Genomic DNA, 17,671 nt, shown 5'->3' on the forward strand with positions numbered 1-17,671 from the left:
CCCAGGGGATTCTTCCGTGTGTCTCGTGAACTCACCCTATGGGCCACTCATGTCAGCTGCTCTCCTCTCCTGCTCCTGCTTATGGGGCTGATGGTCCCTTCACTTCCAGTATCCAGAGCAGCAGCTTTGCCAGCTGATGCCTGCTGAAGGTACCATCCGTGCCAATGCCTGTGTCTGTGCCAGGGCCTCTGCTGCTGAAGGGTTCATGGCCCTGCTCCCTGCACTGACAGTGCCTTCTGCAGAACCCGCTGGCTCCTGGGCCGCTGACGCCCTGGACACTCATGGTCTCTAGAGAGCACAGGAAAGCAGCACTGTCTTTTAGACTTTTTGTCTCCAAGGCCTCTGCCCAGGACCCAGTGTGGGTCCAGGGTCTGGGCCATAGGACGGTGTGCTCAAACCCAGGTGTGGGTGCCTCAACACCTCCCCTCTGCCGTGAGATAGCTAACAGGAGGGCATGGAGACATTCCCCCGGCAAGTCTCCTCCCCTTGGGCAAGCCCAGAGCCCTCACCTGGCACCCTCAGGGCCCACTCTTGTCTGTATGGAGGAACCTGCATGTATTTTCTGTGCTGGGCTGGATTGTAGATATTGTAGGCTTTGTGGGCCACATGCCATCTCTGTTGCTGCTCTGCTTCTTTTCCTTCTTCTTCTGCTCCTCCTTTTCCTTTGTTTTGTAACCCTTTACAAATGTAAAAACTATTACCAGCTCAAGGGCTGTACAAAAACAGGCCACAGGCCAGATCTGGCCCGCAGGCAGGCTGCAGTTTGCCAACTCCTGATCTGTAGGAGGGGGAATATCATCAGGTGGGGCTGGAGTAGTCAGGGAGGGCCTCCCAAGGAGGTGACTCTTAAGCCAGGTGGAGAGTTTGGGAGTACTTTTTAGGTAGGGGAAACTGACAGCAATGGTGTGGAAGGATCCAGTTGTCTCTGCAGAGAATGGTTAGGACACCAGTTTGGCGGGAGCAGAGCTTCCTGTAGTGGAATTAGAAAGAAAGGCTGGGGGAGGGTAAGTAGCAACCAGATTATAAAGGTCCTTGAATCATCCTGAGAAGATTGAAGCATTATTCTTGTGTCAGTAGGGAGCCATAGAAGATTCTTGAGCATCATCAAATGCAGACTCTTCAACCCTCCCAGGCTGAGGCATGTCTACACCAGCCATGGCTGTGTCAGGGTTTGGAGGGTATATGGATGAGCAGAGAAGGGGCTTGGGAACTTAAGTGAGCTCTCTTCTTAGTGTTGGGGCCCAGCGAGGCTGGGAGACCCCACTCACACCTTGGAGTCAGAGGGTACTGTCCCCAGGGCTGTGGAGGCCAGGCATGATAGTCTCTCCCCATTCTCCCCACTTCCCCTCCCAGGGCAGCCCATGACATTCCCCCCTGAGGCCCTGTGGGTGACAGTGGGGCTCTCTGTCTGTCTCGTCGCACTGCTGGTGGCCCTGGCCTTCGTGTGCTGGAGAAAGATCAAACAGAGCTGTGAGGAGGAGAATGCAGGTGAGTGGTGGGGGGTGTATGTGTGTGCACATGTATGCGGCTTTGGGTATGTTGTGTGTCCATGACATCAACATGAGTGTCACTTTCCAGTGACAGAATGAGTGTGGATGTGCAAATAGGGCTAAATCGTGTGTGTGTGGTCTTGAGGCTGCATATGTGTTGTGTGTGTGAACAAGTGTGAGCCTGCCTGTGAATGTGCAAATAGGGCAGGATCAGTGTGGTTATGAGTGTGACTGGAAGTGAGTGGTGGATGTGTAAAACTGAAGTGTGATGAGGGATGAATGTGTCTGTGCACACAAGTGTGACTGTGAGCGTGTAAGTCACGTGACTGTGTGGTGAGAGTGCAGGTTCAGAGCATGAGAATGTAGCAGCACAAGTGTAAAGCTTCAGGGGTTTGTGTGTCACCGTGAGAGGGTGGGCCTGCCTCAGAGCCGAGAGTCTGAAGCTGCTGCCGTTTACTGGGCTAGGGTCCGTATGAGTCAACTTTGGTGAGTGGTAGGTGGTGAGCTGACGTTGGTAGATAGGTGGTTTGACCTCCTTAGGTGAGTAAGTTCACTCTGGTGAGACGTGGGTGGGTGAGTGGACCCTGGTGGGTGGTACGTGGGTAAACATAGGTTTTCATGGGTAAGCATGAAAGTAGGTGGTGAGAGATGGGACACGACTAGGTGTCAGGAAGGAGAGCGCATATGTGAATGGAGAAGAGACTGGCCAGTTGACAGCGAGGTGGCTGGGTGGGCTGGTGGAAGGATGAGTGACAGACAGATGGGTGGGTGTGCATGATGGAGGGTGGTGGTTGATGGGTTGGTGGGTGAGTGGATGGAGGAGGGAATGGGGTGTGTGGAAGGGTGAGGGGTGAGCTCCAGGCTGGGAGCCCTTTCGTCCTGCCACAGACTCTGCTCTGCTCTGCATTGGTCTCAGGCCCCGACCCTTTGTCCAGCGTTTGGACTGCGGGGCAGGCCTGCTCAGCCCCATTTACCTGCCTCCTGCACTCCCAGGTGGGGAAGTGCAACGGCAAAGGTGAGGCTGAGAAAGTTTTTCATTCACTCTTCCAGGAGCTGAGGACCAGGATGGGGAGGGAGAAGGAGCCAAGACGGGTAAGTCTGAGCTTGGAGCTGCCCTACCTTGTTGGCTGAGGGAAAGACACAGGAACAGGGGTGGTGGAGGACTCCAGGATCTGGAGGAGCCCAGTTACTTGAAGATTTGAATGAAGTGTGTCCTGGGCGCTGAGGCATCCCAGGCCGGGTGCGTCTGGTGTTGGCTCATTGTTAGGTCCAGAGGCCGATTGCCCAATTCTCTCCCAGATGTGGCTCCATTTCTCCTGCCTGCCTTTACCTGTCCACCTGGGCTGGCTCCGCCCTGAGGGACCCTGCACTGTGGGGTCCGCTGGCTCCCTAGTGGGAAGTGAGGCCTCAGGAGACAGCATGGTCTGGGATAAGTTCCTGTCCAGCTCATATAAGCTGAGTGGCCTTGAGCAAGTCACTTTCCTTCTCTGGGCCTCAGTTTCCTCATAATAACTGCCTACCTTTATAGGTTGTGTGGGTTAAATTAAATGAGAAAATGTATACAAAAGGCCTAGTACCATCCCTGGTACCTATGAAGTGCTCAGTCCCTTGGCGTCCTGTTATCAGCAGACAGTTTAAGGCAGTCCCATTCCAGTCAGAGGCTCTGTAACTTGGGTCAAAGGGCTTTGCTCCTCTGGGCTTCGGTTTCCCATCTGTCAGGTGTCATCCTGGCCCTGCCTGGATGGCTGTTTTGAAGCTCTCTCCAGTGACTGGATAGGAAGGGGGTTTGCAAAGGGCCTAGTGTTTTGGGGACACAAACCTGGAGCCCAGCATGGGGTGGGTGCTGAGGCACTGGTGTCCTGTGGCCACTGGAGGCCTTGCTGCCCTCCCTTCCTGGGCTCCGGGGCTGGGAGAGGTAGGTTCCTGCTGAGCCATTTGGGATGGTGTCAGTTGACGCTGACACCTCCCCACCCCCCAGAAAGAAGGGAAGGAAGGGCAGGAGATGACACCTGGGGACTGCTGTAAATTATGCCAATTAATTCTCTGCCTTAGGTGTTGGGTGTGGTGGGTGTGGAGACAGCCCTGGGATCAGGCCTCATTTTTCGTGCCCAGAGGCAGATGTAGTTGGCAGAAGAGAGGGAGTGGGGAGAAGAGCAGGGCTTAGAGATTGGTCAGTCTGAGTTCTGCATGATCCCGGCCCACCTGGGGAGGTCTGCAGCCTCTCTTAGCTCCTTACTTCCCCCTTGTCTTAGAGCAGACTCAGTGCATGCCGCATCCCTAGCTCACTGGAGAGCGGGGTAGTGGTTCCCATTGTGTAGATGCAGAAAATTGAGGCCCAGAGAGGGGAGTGACAGGCCACAGAGTGGAGCTGGGACTTGGACAGCAGCCTCAGCCTCCTTCCCTGGAGCTGGCTGTTGCCCTCACCTTCCCGACTTCTTCCCTGGCCTCGTCACCCAGTCCTGCTAGCCCCCACTTCCTCCCAGCTCCTGTCCCTCTGCCTGACCCCCCACGCCACCACCTTCCACGGTTCCCCCCTCACCGTGTACTCCTTCCTTTCTTGCAGCCCTGCGGCCTCTGAAACACTCTGCAAACAAAGAAGGTAAAGACGTGGCGCTTGAGAGTGTGTCTGTGTCTGTGCGTCTGTGTGGAGGAGGCGGGAGGTGGTCATACCCTTCCCTGCAGACCTGAGGCTCCCTGCAGAAGAGCAGACTCAACTCCCCCCTGGTGAAGGGGCAGAGGGTGGAGTGACCAAAGTCCCAGCTGCTTTAAGAGGCTGCAGATAGGACAGAGGCTTAACCAGGGCAGGAGTTGATTTCTCTCCTGTGACAGTGTAAGCACAGGTGGTCTTAAGGCCACTGATGTCCTGGAGCCAGGGTCCATTTACCTGGTTGCCGCCCTCTTCCACTCAAAGCTTCCATCCCCCAGGCCAAGGTGGCGCCTCCAGCTCCACGCCCCCTCCAGACGGGAAGGAGGAGAGGGAGGTGTGTTTTTTCTAGGGCTTGACTAGAAATAGCTGATGCCCCTCCTGTTTACATCCGTTGGTCAGAACCTAGTCACACGACTCCTAACTCGAGGGAGGCTAGGAAATGTGTATGTGTGTTGTGTGGAAATACATGTGTATCTGCCTGTGTGTGTCTGTATTTTGAACAAAATACTCCGTGATGCAGACTTGCCACTGGATATCAGTGGCTTCCACCTAGAAAGTCCAAGTTGGTTGCTAAAGGTTATGGAAATGTAAATCTTTTTCAGGCTGCTTTGGTGTCCTTGTTAGGAAATAAACTTTCACCAAGTTTCTGAATGCTCATCCCTGCATTTAGCTTTCCTGTGGGGAGGAGGGAAGGATATAGGCCCTGCCCTCAGGAAGCTCCCAGAGGCGGGAGGCAGTGGGGCCCTCAGAAACCTGCGCAAAGTATATGATAAAAAGCTGGGTGACAGACTCAGACTTTCACGAACAGCAGTAAGAGGTCTTCAGAAGGGCAGCTTCGTGCAGAAGAGCGAGCCCCCTGGGTTGGAAAGGGAGACCTTCGTTCTGGTCTCTGCCCATGACCTTCTAGGAGCAGTTTCCAGACGATTGTGAGGATTAGGCAAGGTGCCAAATGCAGAAGTGCAAGTAAAGCAAGTCCTTCTGAATGCCATAGAATGTTCCGTGGCAGTAGTGGAGACCTATATTGGGGTCTGGAGGGATGGAGATAAATTATCCGCCTCCCTGTTGTTCTGAACCAAATGAGGCAAGAAGGATGGAGCAGATGGAGATCAAAATGTCAGCTTGGTTTCAGAAGAGAGCTGCTGGAGAATGTGTGTGCAGAACAGTGGGCTCCCGATCCTGCTCCCCAGGCGGGCAGCCTGGCCCCCAGTCTCTGGCCACGCTGGATGAGCTCAGAGGCAGCGCCCAGGAGGGAGAACCACTCTTCCTGGGCAGACAGCGCCCGAAGAATGGGAGAGTGGGGAGTGGGGTCACACATGCCCGGGTCCTCCTTCTGCACTCTCCATTCAGGCAGGGAGTGGAGGAGGCTGGGGTGTGAATCCGCTGGGGGCCCCTCCATGAGGAGACAAGAAGCCAGAGGGAAGGAGTTCCTCACAGCATCGCTCTTGGGGAAATCAATATAGGAAGGGGAAGTTGGGAGGGGTTTCCTGCTAGCGGAGGGAAGTGGGCCAGGCGGGGGACGATGGATGGGATGGACAGGCAGGGGAGATGGGAAGGGAAAAGTGTGCCAGGCAGAGGGGCCAGTGGGAGGGAAGTGTGTCTGGCGGGTGGACCCACGGGGACTGAGAGGATTGGGCCGTCCCCCTCAGGTGCCTTTGTGGTCTGTCTGACGCCCAGCTCCTGAGTTTGTGTCTGTCTGGGCCTCGATGGCAGTGCTTAGCACAGGACTCAGGGGCTACACGTGGGACTGCTGTGGCCCCTCTCACACATCCTCTCTGCCTGGAGAATGCCACATGCCTGGGGTTCTGGCACACCCCCAAGAGCAGAACCCCTGGCATTTAATGCTTTTTTCCCCCTTTGTTTCTTCTCATCATGAAATGCAGATGATGGACAAGAAATAGCATGACCACAAGGACCAGGGAGCTGCTGCCCCTGTCCTGGGGTCTCCCACCTCTGGCTGCACTGGGGCCTCAGTGTGAGCCCTGGGCTGGGGCTTCCCTGCCCCCAACAGTTGGCTCCCACTCTGGTGGGTCTACTCATTCTGCAAAGGACACGACACACAGACCACCCTGCAGCCTTATTTCTCCAATGGACACGATTCCCAAGTCATCCTGCTACCTTATTTCTCCGTGACACGATGCATAAATCAGCCTGCTGCCTTATTTCTTATGGACACAAGACACAGACCACCCCACCACCTTATTTCTCCAATGGATATGCTACACGGACCATCTGGCTGCCTTTTTTCTCCAAAGGACACCGACCCTCTGCCTTATTTCTCCAAAGACATGACACACAGTTCCCCCTTGCCGTGTTTCTCCAGTGATCCTGATACACTAGTTATCACTTCTTGGCCTTGCTCGCATCTGCCTGTAATCCCATCTCCTCAGACAGGGGTACTGCAGCCTCAGCATCTCCTTGAGTCCAGAGGGGTGTCCTCCTGCTCTGGGCCCAGTGTTGGCCTTTTCCCTCCCCCGGGCATGTCTATGTGAAGACAGCCACCTCCCCCGGGCATGCAGACACGCAGGTGCACGTGCTGGAACACGTACCCACCTCCCTGGCCCAGTCTCTTCCATGGTGCTCTGGGCTGTGCCCGTGAGCCCCCCCACCGCCCACCCTCCCCAAGGGAAGCATGTGCTGGTCACACTGGGTCTCTGGGCTGCTGCATGGGCCCCCTGGGGGTCAGCTTCTGTCCGTCTGCTTTTCCTGCCTTTCATGTGTCCCTTCAAGTAATGTTCCCTGAGCATCCGTGGTGTGTCAGCGCTGCGTTAGGAGTGTGAGAAGATGAGCCCCTCCCTCAAGCAGCTCGCCCTTCAGCTGGGAAACCCGTGCGGAAACAGCGGTTCAGAGGGCGCTCCTGCCTTGCTCCCTACTGTACTCCTCTGTGCCCACAGCTCCCTGGATACCTCACCCCCATCCATCCCTAATCCTTACCCAGAGCAGAGGGCGGGGGCAGGATCCTGGAGAGAAGGACGGAGCCTCTCGCCGCAAGTGGAGAATCTGATGGTTTCCAAAGTGTCTTTCCAGGGGTGAGCAGGTGGCCAAGGCCCACCAGATCTGGAGAGTGAAGCCTAGGGGACACCTGGGGCCTCTCCTCGTGGGCTGGAGCCTGGGGGCAGGGACATAGCCACCCCTCCCCCATGGTGCTACTCTGAGGCTGGGGCAGACAGTTCCCAGCTTGTCTCCAGCCGGCCCCCAGCGTCTGGCAGAGTGACCTTCTGGTGTTCTCTTGCTGACCTGTCTCCCTTCGCCAGGAATGGAAGACATGGGGATTTCTAATTTAAATGTGGGACTCTGAGGAATTTTGTTAACTGCGGGTGTATTTGGGAAAAATAAATGCCTTCGTAGAAAGTTTTTTCTCTGCAGAGTATGTGGAAACAGGCCGGGCATCAGGACTCGGCAAGAGGGATTCCCTCCTGGACAGTTGAGGCCGGGGTAGGGATGCCTGGATCTCCTTCTCTCACTGTCTGTAAATCACTGGGTCTCCATGGCCGTGTGGCCCCCTCCCTGGCCTTAGCTTCCCCCTTGGTAAGGTGAAGTTGGCTGTCCAGAAAGCCAGGCTTTGGCTACTGTGTGGAGCTCCACTCACTCCTGGGAACATCACTTAATTTCTCTGTCTCAGAAGACTCGGACCCTAGGCTTGTTTGGGGCCTCCCCTGAGGCCCCCATTTTACAGATGAGGAAGCTGAGACCGGGAAAGGAGTTCTGCATGCTGTTCCTGGCTGACCCAGTGGAATGGGCACTCGTTCTGAGTCAGAGGTCCAGGTCCAGGACCTCCTTCTGCCCTGTGGCCCTGAGCAGGGCATTTAGCTTCTCTGGACCTTACTTTTCTTATATGAAAAATGGGCCTGAGGGTTTCACCACCTTCCACCTCCAAAGACTGAGAAGAGGGGGTGAATGCGGCAGGCAAACATGTTTCCAAAGAATGGGGTTCGGGGATGTGGGAGCCCTCAGCGTACTGTGCTCACTTGCCCCCTGGCGGCAGGGTCTCAGCACCTGACAAGCCAACCAGTCCCGGGCTTGGCAGGCCCTGGGGCGGCAGGGGGAGCCGGGGCTGGGGGCCAGGACACTGCACCTTTGTTCTTGGCTCCACTACTAACTTGTGACCGAGTCCTTCATCCTCTGAACTCTCATTTCCTTCTCTGTCAAGTAGAGGTGATGAGTCCTCCCCTGAAAAGAGTGCGGCATTCTTTATACACTGGAGCATTTGTGGTTGAGTTGATGGCCCTGGGGGGGTGGGGGGTGGCCACCTCACTTGAAGTCCCATGGCTGGGCTCTGGGTGGTTTTAGAATCAGGACACTTGTACCTGGGCTCTGCCCTAGCCCCTTGTCCCCCTGTGCACTCGAGCGTGTTGCCCACATCACTGGACTTCAACCCCTGTACCTGTAAGGTAGGGACAATAGTAGTTCTTGTTTCACAGGAGTGTGTGGAGGTTGGACAGGGCCGTGGGTAAGAAGACACTGCAAACTATAAAGTGCTGGGTGCCCGTGAGGGATCATCTCCTTCTCTACAGTGGGGGCCGCACACTCTTGCTCCCTAGGTGCTTTTGTAGATGGAGCGAGTGCAGGGACCCAGAGCAGGCTGTCTGAACCTCAGTTTGCCCATCTGTAAAACAGGCACGGTAACTGGTGGTTTTTCTTTCTGACAGGGCTGGGGGAAGGCTCCGACGCAATGCTTTCTCAACTGATCCCGGGAGGGACTCGCCTGGGGACTGAGGGGTCAGGAAGGTGGCCACTAAGTTCCCTGGTGACAAGTGCCCCAGAGAGCAGTATTTTTAGCTGGACTTCCTGGGCAAAGCTCCAACTCCTGCATTTTAATGGAGAAATAATTCACACAGTGTGACAAGCGGTAGCCTGCAGGTGTCATATCCATATTAAAGAGGGGACAGAGCAAGGGTTCATTTGCCTGGCGCCAGGTGTGACCAGAATTCATCTCCAGGACCATTTGTAACCAGGGCCGTGAAGACCAATTAGTGGATCTGACCACTCGGAGGGAGGATACTAGGGGATCGGGGGTGAAAAGGAACAGCTGGGGTCCCTGAGTCATCCTGCCTTTCTCTCTCTGCTGTTTCCTCTTTCAGAGCACTCTGCTTCCGCTCACAGGCAGGAGCGGAGCCTTCCACGGGGTCTGTTCGGGGGGAGGCGCCTGACCTTGCTCGTCCCAGGAGGTGGTTGCTGAGTGGGAGGCTGGTGCTTGTGGGCCAGTAAGTGGAGACCCTGGCAGATTCTGAGCCAGGCAATGTCCAAAGATCCTGTTGCAAAGCCCAAGTCTTAAACTGAGATGTGAAGCAGAAGTTTGCCCGGAGTAGTCAAAGCCCCAGGCCTCCAAGTGCAGGGCACTCACAGAGAAGCACGAGCCCAAGGCTGGCGGGAAGGGAGGCGCCAGAGCGTGGGGGTGTGTGGGGAGCAGCGGGTTCAAACACTACAATGCAAACAGTACAGAAATGTATAAGGTGGTTGTCCTTGCCTCCAGTCTGCACTCAGGGAAGCACTATTAAGGGTTCACTATCTTCCAGGCTTTTCCCCAGGCTTGCTTACACATTTACAAAAATGAAATCATATATGTTGTTCTGCAACTTTTTTGTTTTTCTTTACCATTTTCTCGGGTCTATTCTACAGTACCCTCCTCCTCTTTCTTTACTTCTTATATTGAGGTGTAACATACGTCTAGTCTTTAAAAGATGCTAATCCTAGTGGCCAGGCGGGTGGCGCAAGTGGTTAAGTGCGCACGCTCTGCTTTGGGGGCCCCGGGGTTTGCAGGTTCGGATCCTGGGTGCGCACCAATGCACCGCACCAATGCACCACTTGTCAAGCCATGCTGTGGCGGCATCCCATATAAAGTGGAGGAAGATGGGCACTATGTTAGCTTAGGGCCAATCTTCCTCAGCAAAAAAAAGAGGAGGATTGGCATTGGATGTTAGCTCAGGGCTGATCTTCCACACCAAAAAAAAAAGATGCTAATCCTCAATGTATGGCTCCTTGCATTTTTACACTTTCAGATATATAACACTTTCAGAATCCAGAAAGTTCCCTCGTGCTCTTTCCCAGTTAGGAGCCCCATCCAGAGATACTATTCTGGCTGCTTTCACCATGGAATCATTTTCTTTCTCTTGAACTTCATGTAAATGGAATCCTACATTTATATGCTATTTTGTGTCTAGCTTCTTGCAAAAACCTCCCTCATTCTTTTCAAATGACTACCTAGTATCCATAGAGAGCTGTTCTAGAATATATTTTGCCAGTTCCTACAGCTGGATACAAATAATGCAGCCTGTGTTCAGGTTTCTACAGTATGGAGCCCCAGAAGTGAGATGTCGGGGTCATAGGCCTGTGCATTTTATTTATTTACTTTTTTGTGAGGAGGACTAGCCCTGAGCTAACATTCAATGCCAATCCTCCTCTTTTTCACTGAGGAAGATTGGCCCTGGGCTAACATCCGTGCCCATCTTCCTCAACTTTATATGGGATGCCGCCACAGCATGGATTGACAAGTGGTGCGATGGTGCACGCCCAGGATCCGAACCTGCGAACCCTGGGCCGCTGAAGCGCAGTGCGCGCACTTAACTGCTGCGCCACTGGACGGCCCCAGGCCTGTGCATTTTAAATGATGGTAGAGTTGCCAATTGTTTGGGCTACCTTTCTAGCCAGTCCCTGTGGCAGCAAGAATGTGCAAGCAAAGAACACTTAGGGCCACTAGCAAACAGATTCTAGACAGGGCAGGAATGGTGCTGGAAACTCCCTCTGTAGCAAGGCTCTCAGGACCTCAGGGGTGGAACAGTGGATGGGACCTGTGGTCATCCCTTCCTCCCCCAGCCCCTCTGCACGACCTTCCCCTTCACCATCTGCTTTGTGGTGGCTGCTGCCTCGGTTCCCCAGGAGCTGAATTCATGGACCCCCGTCCTGGAGGTGAGTGCGTCTGCCTCCTGCTGGATGGGGTGGGAGCAGCTCCGAGGTCTGAGTGTGTGTCAGGGCTGGGCTGAGCCTTGCATCCTGCCCCAGAACACTGACCATAATGGATGGGGGGAGGCTCACCAGCACCTCGCTGGATGCAGGTGCCTCAGGGCAAGTTAAATCTCCTGCACTCGTGTCTCAGGGTGTTCATAACCCGCCCTTTGGCTCCACCAGCTCCAGGTAATTATGGTGACACCATTTCACCACTAATGAGGTGGTGCTTGTTAGAGCACAGGAAACCCTGGGTCTCACGGGCAGACACATCCCAGCCCTCAAAGACAGAGTCTGGGACCTTTGTCCCCAAACTTTCCCCAGCACCTGAGCAGAAAATAGCCCCCTCCCCTCAACCTCTCTCCACTGATGTTTTTTCTCCACCTCCATCGCCCTCCTCTGGACATGTTTCATCCTTGTCCCTTTCAGATTGAGGCCCTGGCATAGATCATGTTTCAGCTCATCATAGAGCAGCCTCTCATCTCCTTGATCCTGAGCGCTATGCTCCTCGTGATGCCATTAGTCCAGTGGCTCTTAGCCCTGGCTGCATATTAGCATCACTTAAGAGATTTCTAATAATACTGGTGCCTGGCCTCCAGCCCTAGAAGTTCTGATGCAGTTGGTCAAGATCGTTGCTCAATATTTGATATGTATAACCCAGGGGTTCTAGCTTGGCTTACAAGTTGTGCAAAATAGGATTCAGAGGGACAGCCCTGAGCAGAGACCTTTGAGACCAGGCTCCTGAGACAAGCTAGCTGTCTCGGTGATCGTGAATCTGACCAAGAAGTGTTTGTTTTCTCACTAAAGGAAGCACAGAAAATACAGGTGCAGGGGAAGGTTGAGGGAAGTGATCATGTTTAGCGTGGAGAAGAGGGGGACCCTGTTCCCTATGTTGTGGGGCCCGAGGGAGAGCAGGAACCCTGAGTTCCTGCCCTTGGTCAGACCAGACACCCAGGCTCTGGGGGAGTGAGGAAGGATGGGGCACCACGGACGAAGACTCAGTATTGGAAATGGGTCTTCACCACCCCTCCTCCTACTGCCTCCCTTTCTCCCTCTGTCTCTTTCCCTTGTCACCCCCGGACCTCCAGATGTGCAGTCACGTGGCTGGTTCTGGCTCCCTCCCTCCCTCCAGCATCATGTTCCCCGCAGAGGGAAGAACCATCTGTCCCACTCCCTGCAGCCGTCAGTCTGCGCGTGTGTGCCAGGCTCAAGGAAGCAGCCTTCTCATCTTCCTGCTTTCTTCCCCGCCCCCCGCCTCAAAATTGCTTCTGCCCCAGGATATCCTGGGGCCTCTACTATACTGCAACCCTGCCATATCCAGAGTGACAAGAGCACAGTGTCTCTCCTCTCCCACTGCCCTTACTGCCCTCCTGCAGGGCCTCTGGCCTCTAGTCCTTCCTTGGTCTCAAAACTCACCTATCCAGAGTCTACCTAACTCGGCCCATAATTCACAGGCCATCAGGATCCCTGGGTCCTGGTCTGTACCCTAGTCCACTCCCTTCCTGCCTCTTATGTTTCCACATCCCCTCCAAAACAGTTCCTGCAGAACGTGGCCCCCACTCATGGGGTATTGGGAGGAAGGACCGACAAACGTCTCTGGCAGCCACTGAACTGTCAGGCTGCCTTACTTGCTAAGATAATTTAGTGTAATTTGCTGCTAATGAATGAACGCACTACTTTTCGTTCCTATAGCTTTCATAATTTCTTTGCAGTCCATGTGTTCACTGAAGGCAGCTTCAGCAAACATTCTGGAAACCTGAGGCTGGCCAGGTTGCAGAGGGAGCTCAGCCTCCTTGGGTGACCACGCTGAGGGCCTTGGTGACACAGCCAGTGTGCTGATTTCCTTGGCGTCTCTATCCACGCTGCCCTCCTGATGCCCACCTGCCTGCCCACTGCAGCTGGGAGGATCTGGGTCAGCCCAACAAGAGAATGCTGGCAGCTAGAGATACTGGACCGAGGGCATTTGTGGGCTGGGCTCTGCAGTGCTGGGAGAGGAGTGCATTCTGCTCCATCTGGAGGATGGGTGATGAGGGAGAAGGGGCCAGAGATGACTGACGGAGTGGCAGAAGTTGCATGTAACATATTCAATCCTGTTTACAAGCCTTTGCTTAAGCTCTTCCCCCCACCGGCTCTGCCCTCTCTCTCCTCTGCCTGTGCAAATCCGACATACTCCCTTCCGTGTATCCCCACAGATCTCTGACTGCACCTCAGCGGCATTTCACAGCCACGATAAAGCACTGGCTCCTTCCCTGTCCTCTGGGAGTCCATCTCCTTCTCCCCAGAGCAGGTCTAGATTCCCCTGCACAGCCCAGGGCACAGGGCAGCCCCTGTATGCTGCAGGCAGGGAAGTTCCCAAACCACATTAATGCAATCTCTGGATGGAAAGGACTGAGGCTGAAGTTTGCTTCTGCACTATTCATGAAAAAAAGGATTTCCCAGCGAATGAATAATGTAAATGAGGCTGCCAAAGGGTGCTTAACCTATTTAAAGGAATAATCTATTTTAAAAATCTCTTAGAAGCCCCTATTTACCTAGAAACAATTGATATGGTAATTGTAAGTCATTCTTTTATTTTTTATTTAGCAGAGGACGTTCCCTAAGCTCCATTTGCCACTCCCACACTCTGTGTGGGGAATGCTACCTGCTAACCCTTGGGGAGCTGGGCACTGAATGCTCTGTGTCCTTGCAGGCCGCATCTGTAAAATGGGATCAAGAGTAGTACCCCCTCCCTGGTTGACAGAGATGGAGAGAGATCGTCCAAAGGACAGAGGCTTCATGGGGCCACCTCATCTGCACTTAACGGAGTGTGAATGGATAGGAAGGAACAGATGCTGTTGGGCTCAGCCCGACAAAGGCGATTTGACCTGAGACCAATAGAGAGGGGACAGGCAGTCAGACAGGGTCTCCCGGGGGCGTGGGAGGATGGAGGCAGGGGTAGGAGGATTGTTCATTGCTCAGCTGAAGATGGCAGTGGAAGGAGCCCCAGGCATGAGAGGGAAGCAGCCATGGCACCCTGGGTACCAGCACTGCAGATCAATGTAATCCCTTGGCCTGCAGATCGATTCTGCTTTCTCAGGGTTTAATTGGCTTGTTGGCTTTGGCTTGGGGAAGAGAAAGAAGCTCTTTCCCAAGGAGAGGAGCTGCATCAGAGTCAGCCGTTGTGCCTCCGTCCCTGCCCCACTCCCACCAGAGGGATGATGGGGCAGCAGGCAGACACCATTCTTACTCCCTCCCCAGGCCCCAGCCGGGGCGCTCCCTGCCTGCTGGAGTGGGGCAAGGAAGGTGGAGATGCTCCTGGGGATGGCTGTCTGGCCCTGTGCACCTGCTCTGGCTCTGCTGCTCCTGGTCTGATGAGGCCCTGGATGGGTGTGGGGGAGGGGAGGGAGGAGTGGATGAAGGAGTAGGGAGAGGAGAGCAAAGGACAGCATCCACAAATCTGGAAACATCAGCTTGCCCAGGAAGGAACCTCCCGGCCTCTTCTCCACTGTACAGTTGAGCTCAGAGAAGGGGAGCAATTGCCCAGCAATGGGGAGCAAAGCTCAGAGGAGGACCCAGAAGGCCCCCACCCCCAGCTCAATGCCATGTCCATGGGACTCTGTTATATAGCCCTACGGGGTTCAGTCCAAGGATGGGAACCTCCTGCAAGGGGTGGGGCAGCCCAGCAAAGTGGGCTTCTCTTTGCAGCCCCCACAGGGCCAGCCCCTCTGAGGGAGCAGATGTTCCACTGGTGGTGGTGGCGGCAGCAGAGACCTTACGGGGCCTTTCTCCTCCCAGCCTCCTCAGCAGCCTCCTCGCTGCTCCTGTGGTTTTCCTAATAAACACCTTTAAAATATTTATGAAGGCAACTTCAATGAAGTAACACAACATTGCTTTAAAATGATTTTCTTCTTCTAATAGGTAGCTTTGGCATAAGCTCTGAGTCCCAAGCTCCTCAGGGCAGGCCCACCAGGTGAAGCCCCAGGGTGGGCACTCAGGGGTCTCCCTTACTGAGATCCCTTCCCTTTCTCGGGGGGCCAGGCCTGGTGGCGGCTGTGGAGGTGTGACAGTTTGACAGGGCTCAGGGATGGACTCTGGAGGAAGGGGTCAAGGTGGTAAGGAGACTGCCCCCAAGGCTCTGGGAGAACTCCCGACATGGGAGGAGCCTGAAAACTAGAAGTTTCTCTGGAACCATGGACAGCACCTCCAAGCTCTGCCCGTGGGGGACTGAGAAGCCCAGGAGCTGGGAGCTAGGACTCCTTTGTTGATAGGAATCGGGAAGAGCTGTGTTCTAGAAGGAAGTGAGGGATGCCATGGGTTGGCAGGGAGGGGACTGAACAGTTGGTGGCTGAGCTCAGCTACTCCCAGCAGCCCTGGGAGGGAAGGATACGATAGCATCACCTGTGTGCACGAGCGGGAGGGTGGGACTCGGGATATGCCGCTGGTCCCCAGATTTGTCCATTTGGCCTTTGAAGCTCCAAGGAGCCCCACCTGCCCTCCTTGCACAAAGCCCTGTGCTGCCCTCTCAGCTAGGATGGCACCTTGTCCTACTTCCTCCTGGTGCAGCTGGGGAAATCGATGCTCCTCCCCATGCCCCGCCCCTGCCCAGTCTAGAAGGAAAACCCTTGTCCATATCTATCTGGAACGCAGATGGGAGACGCTGAGGGAGAAATTGGAGGAGATGGGTTCCGTCCTCACCCCGCTCGCGCCCAGGAAAGTCTCTTTCTAACAACTGTTTTCATCACCATTGCCTAAAGCCTGGAGCTGCTCTAATTACGTGTCAGGCTTGCATCTGACAGGAAGCATTTTAATTATTAATTTGAAGTGTGCTGAGCTCTGGGATGGAGGAGGGCAGGTTCCTTAAGCTCATCCACACCCAGCCCTGTCTGTTGGGACCTCATTAGTGACACCTCGGCCTCCCAGGGCTCCCTCCCAGCTGGAGCCTCTTCCCTGCCAGGCCCAGGATCTGCGTCTCCCACTTCCCTGCTCTTCCTAAGCCCTCACTTTGCACAGCTCCTGCTTGTTTCTTTTACTTCCCTATGTCCTTCAGCACAGAGTCTACTGTTCCCACTATATAGATGGAGGAGACGGAGGCCCAGGGAGGGCAGGGAGTCTGCAACAGCCACAGATGGGGCAGAACCTTTGGGTTTTCCAGTTCGGGCTCCTCAGTCCTTGCCTGCCAGTGGAGGTGGCCGTCTGCAGGGCTGTGTCCCCTATTGCATCCCCTCATCATAGCCATGTCATAAGGTGGCATGCAAAGTTTTCTTTGATTTGTTGCATGCATCTGGTGCTTTTAAGGAACAGTTTCCTTGCTCCGTTTACACCCAGGCATGGGCACGCCCTTCTGGGTTCTGGGCCTGGTCCACTTGTCCTGTCTCAGGTGGGGTCTGTCCCAGGGCCTGCTGCAGATTGAGGACAATTTACCTGTTGTCTCTTCTGCCCCCAGTCAAGGGAGGCTCATCCTCTGCTCACTGGTTGTTTTCTAGACTTGACCCTCCATACTGTCCTGTGTATCGAGGCTGTCCCTTCTGTCGCATGTCATTGTTCCTGCATTTCTGGATTCAGAGCCATGATGCCAAAGACTAGGCAGCAGCCCTGGAGCTGCTTTCATGTGTGTCCAGCTGCTGACTTGCTTCTGTATCTGAAAATACCTTTTGCTTTTCCTCTGAGTCTGAGTTGTTTGTAAGGTTGAGATGGCTTCCCAGGCTTCCCTCCTTGTGTTGCTGGCTGCCCAGGCAGCCTGGCTCCACCCTGGCTCATCCCCGTCCTTCCCAGGGCACGCCTGCCTCTGCCTGCATCAAAGGCTTGATGCTCAGGTAGTCGCTCTCGGCCAGTGGCCTCTGGTTCATTTCTTATGCAGCCTTCCTTTGTGCTAGATCCTGGGCTGTAGTTGGATGAAGAGGTCGTGATCCACTAGGGGAGATGAACATTTATACGAATTTGATTTAGGAGGAGCTGTGGGGTCCAGAGGAAGGAAGAAAGACACTGGAGGAGTTGGAGAAGGCTTCCCAAAGATGGTGACACTTGAACTGAGTCTTGAATGATACTTGGTATTTTAGTCATAGTTGGGTGCAGGAAACAGAAGCTATTGTGTCTTAAGCAGAAACGTTGAATACAGGGTATTGGGGGCTTACAAAATCATTGGGAGGGCTGAGGGAGCAGGCTTGAGGCTATGTCTCCAGGAATGACTCCAGAATACCACAGAACTGACCAGTCCGGAGGCGGGTACCTTGGCCGCAATCAGAAAGGCACTGTGGTAGGCTGACCAGCCACGTCCTAGTTCCTGGAACCTGTGAATGTTACCTCTTATATGGTGAAGGGGACTTCGCAGGTGTGATTAAGAATCTTGAGATGGGGAGTTTAGCCTGGATTATCCAGGTGGGCCCAATACAACCACAAAGGTCCTTATAAGAGGGAGGCAGGAGAGCAGAGTCAGGAAAAACAAAAGGAGCTGGGATGACAGAGCAGGAGCTGACTTGAAGATGGAGGAAGGGGTCATGAGCCAAGGAATGCAAGTAGCCTCTGGAAACGAAAAAAGGCTCTGGATTTCCCCTAGATCCTCCAGAAGGAACACGGGCCTGCTGACCTTGACTTGAGCCCAGTGAGATTGATTTTGGAC

General features: G+C 54.5%; 1 protein-coding gene across 5 annotated transcripts in view; it reads left to right on the top strand.

Moving 5' to 3' along the window:
• Nucleotides 1-7,485, top strand: part of CD276 (CD276 molecule) — a 29,254-nt gene extending 21,769 nt beyond the window's left edge. For all 5 annotated transcript variants that reach the window (XM_087428679.1, XM_087428677.1, XM_087428680.1 and 2 more), the window contains 4 exons: nt 1,354-1,488; nt 2,541-2,582; nt 4,054-4,089; nt 6,018-7,485. In XM_087428679.1, the coding sequence (XP_087284805.1) occupies nt 1,354-1,488; nt 2,541-2,582; nt 4,054-4,089; nt 6,018-6,040 (236 nt within the window). In that variant the 3' untranslated portion in view covers nt 6,041-7,485. The remainder of the gene's footprint in view (nt 1-1,353; nt 1,489-2,540; nt 2,583-4,053; nt 4,090-6,017) is intronic.
• Nucleotides 7,486-17,671: the final 10,186 nt, after the last annotated feature.

The sequence above is a fragment of the Ceratotherium simum genome, chromosome 3 (genome assembly GCF_057802395.1).
Source record: "Ceratotherium simum simum isolate JZ-2026a chromosome 3, ASM5780239v1, whole genome shotgun sequence".
Taxonomy (NCBI): domain Eukaryota; kingdom Metazoa; phylum Chordata; class Mammalia; order Perissodactyla; family Rhinocerotidae; genus Ceratotherium; species Ceratotherium simum.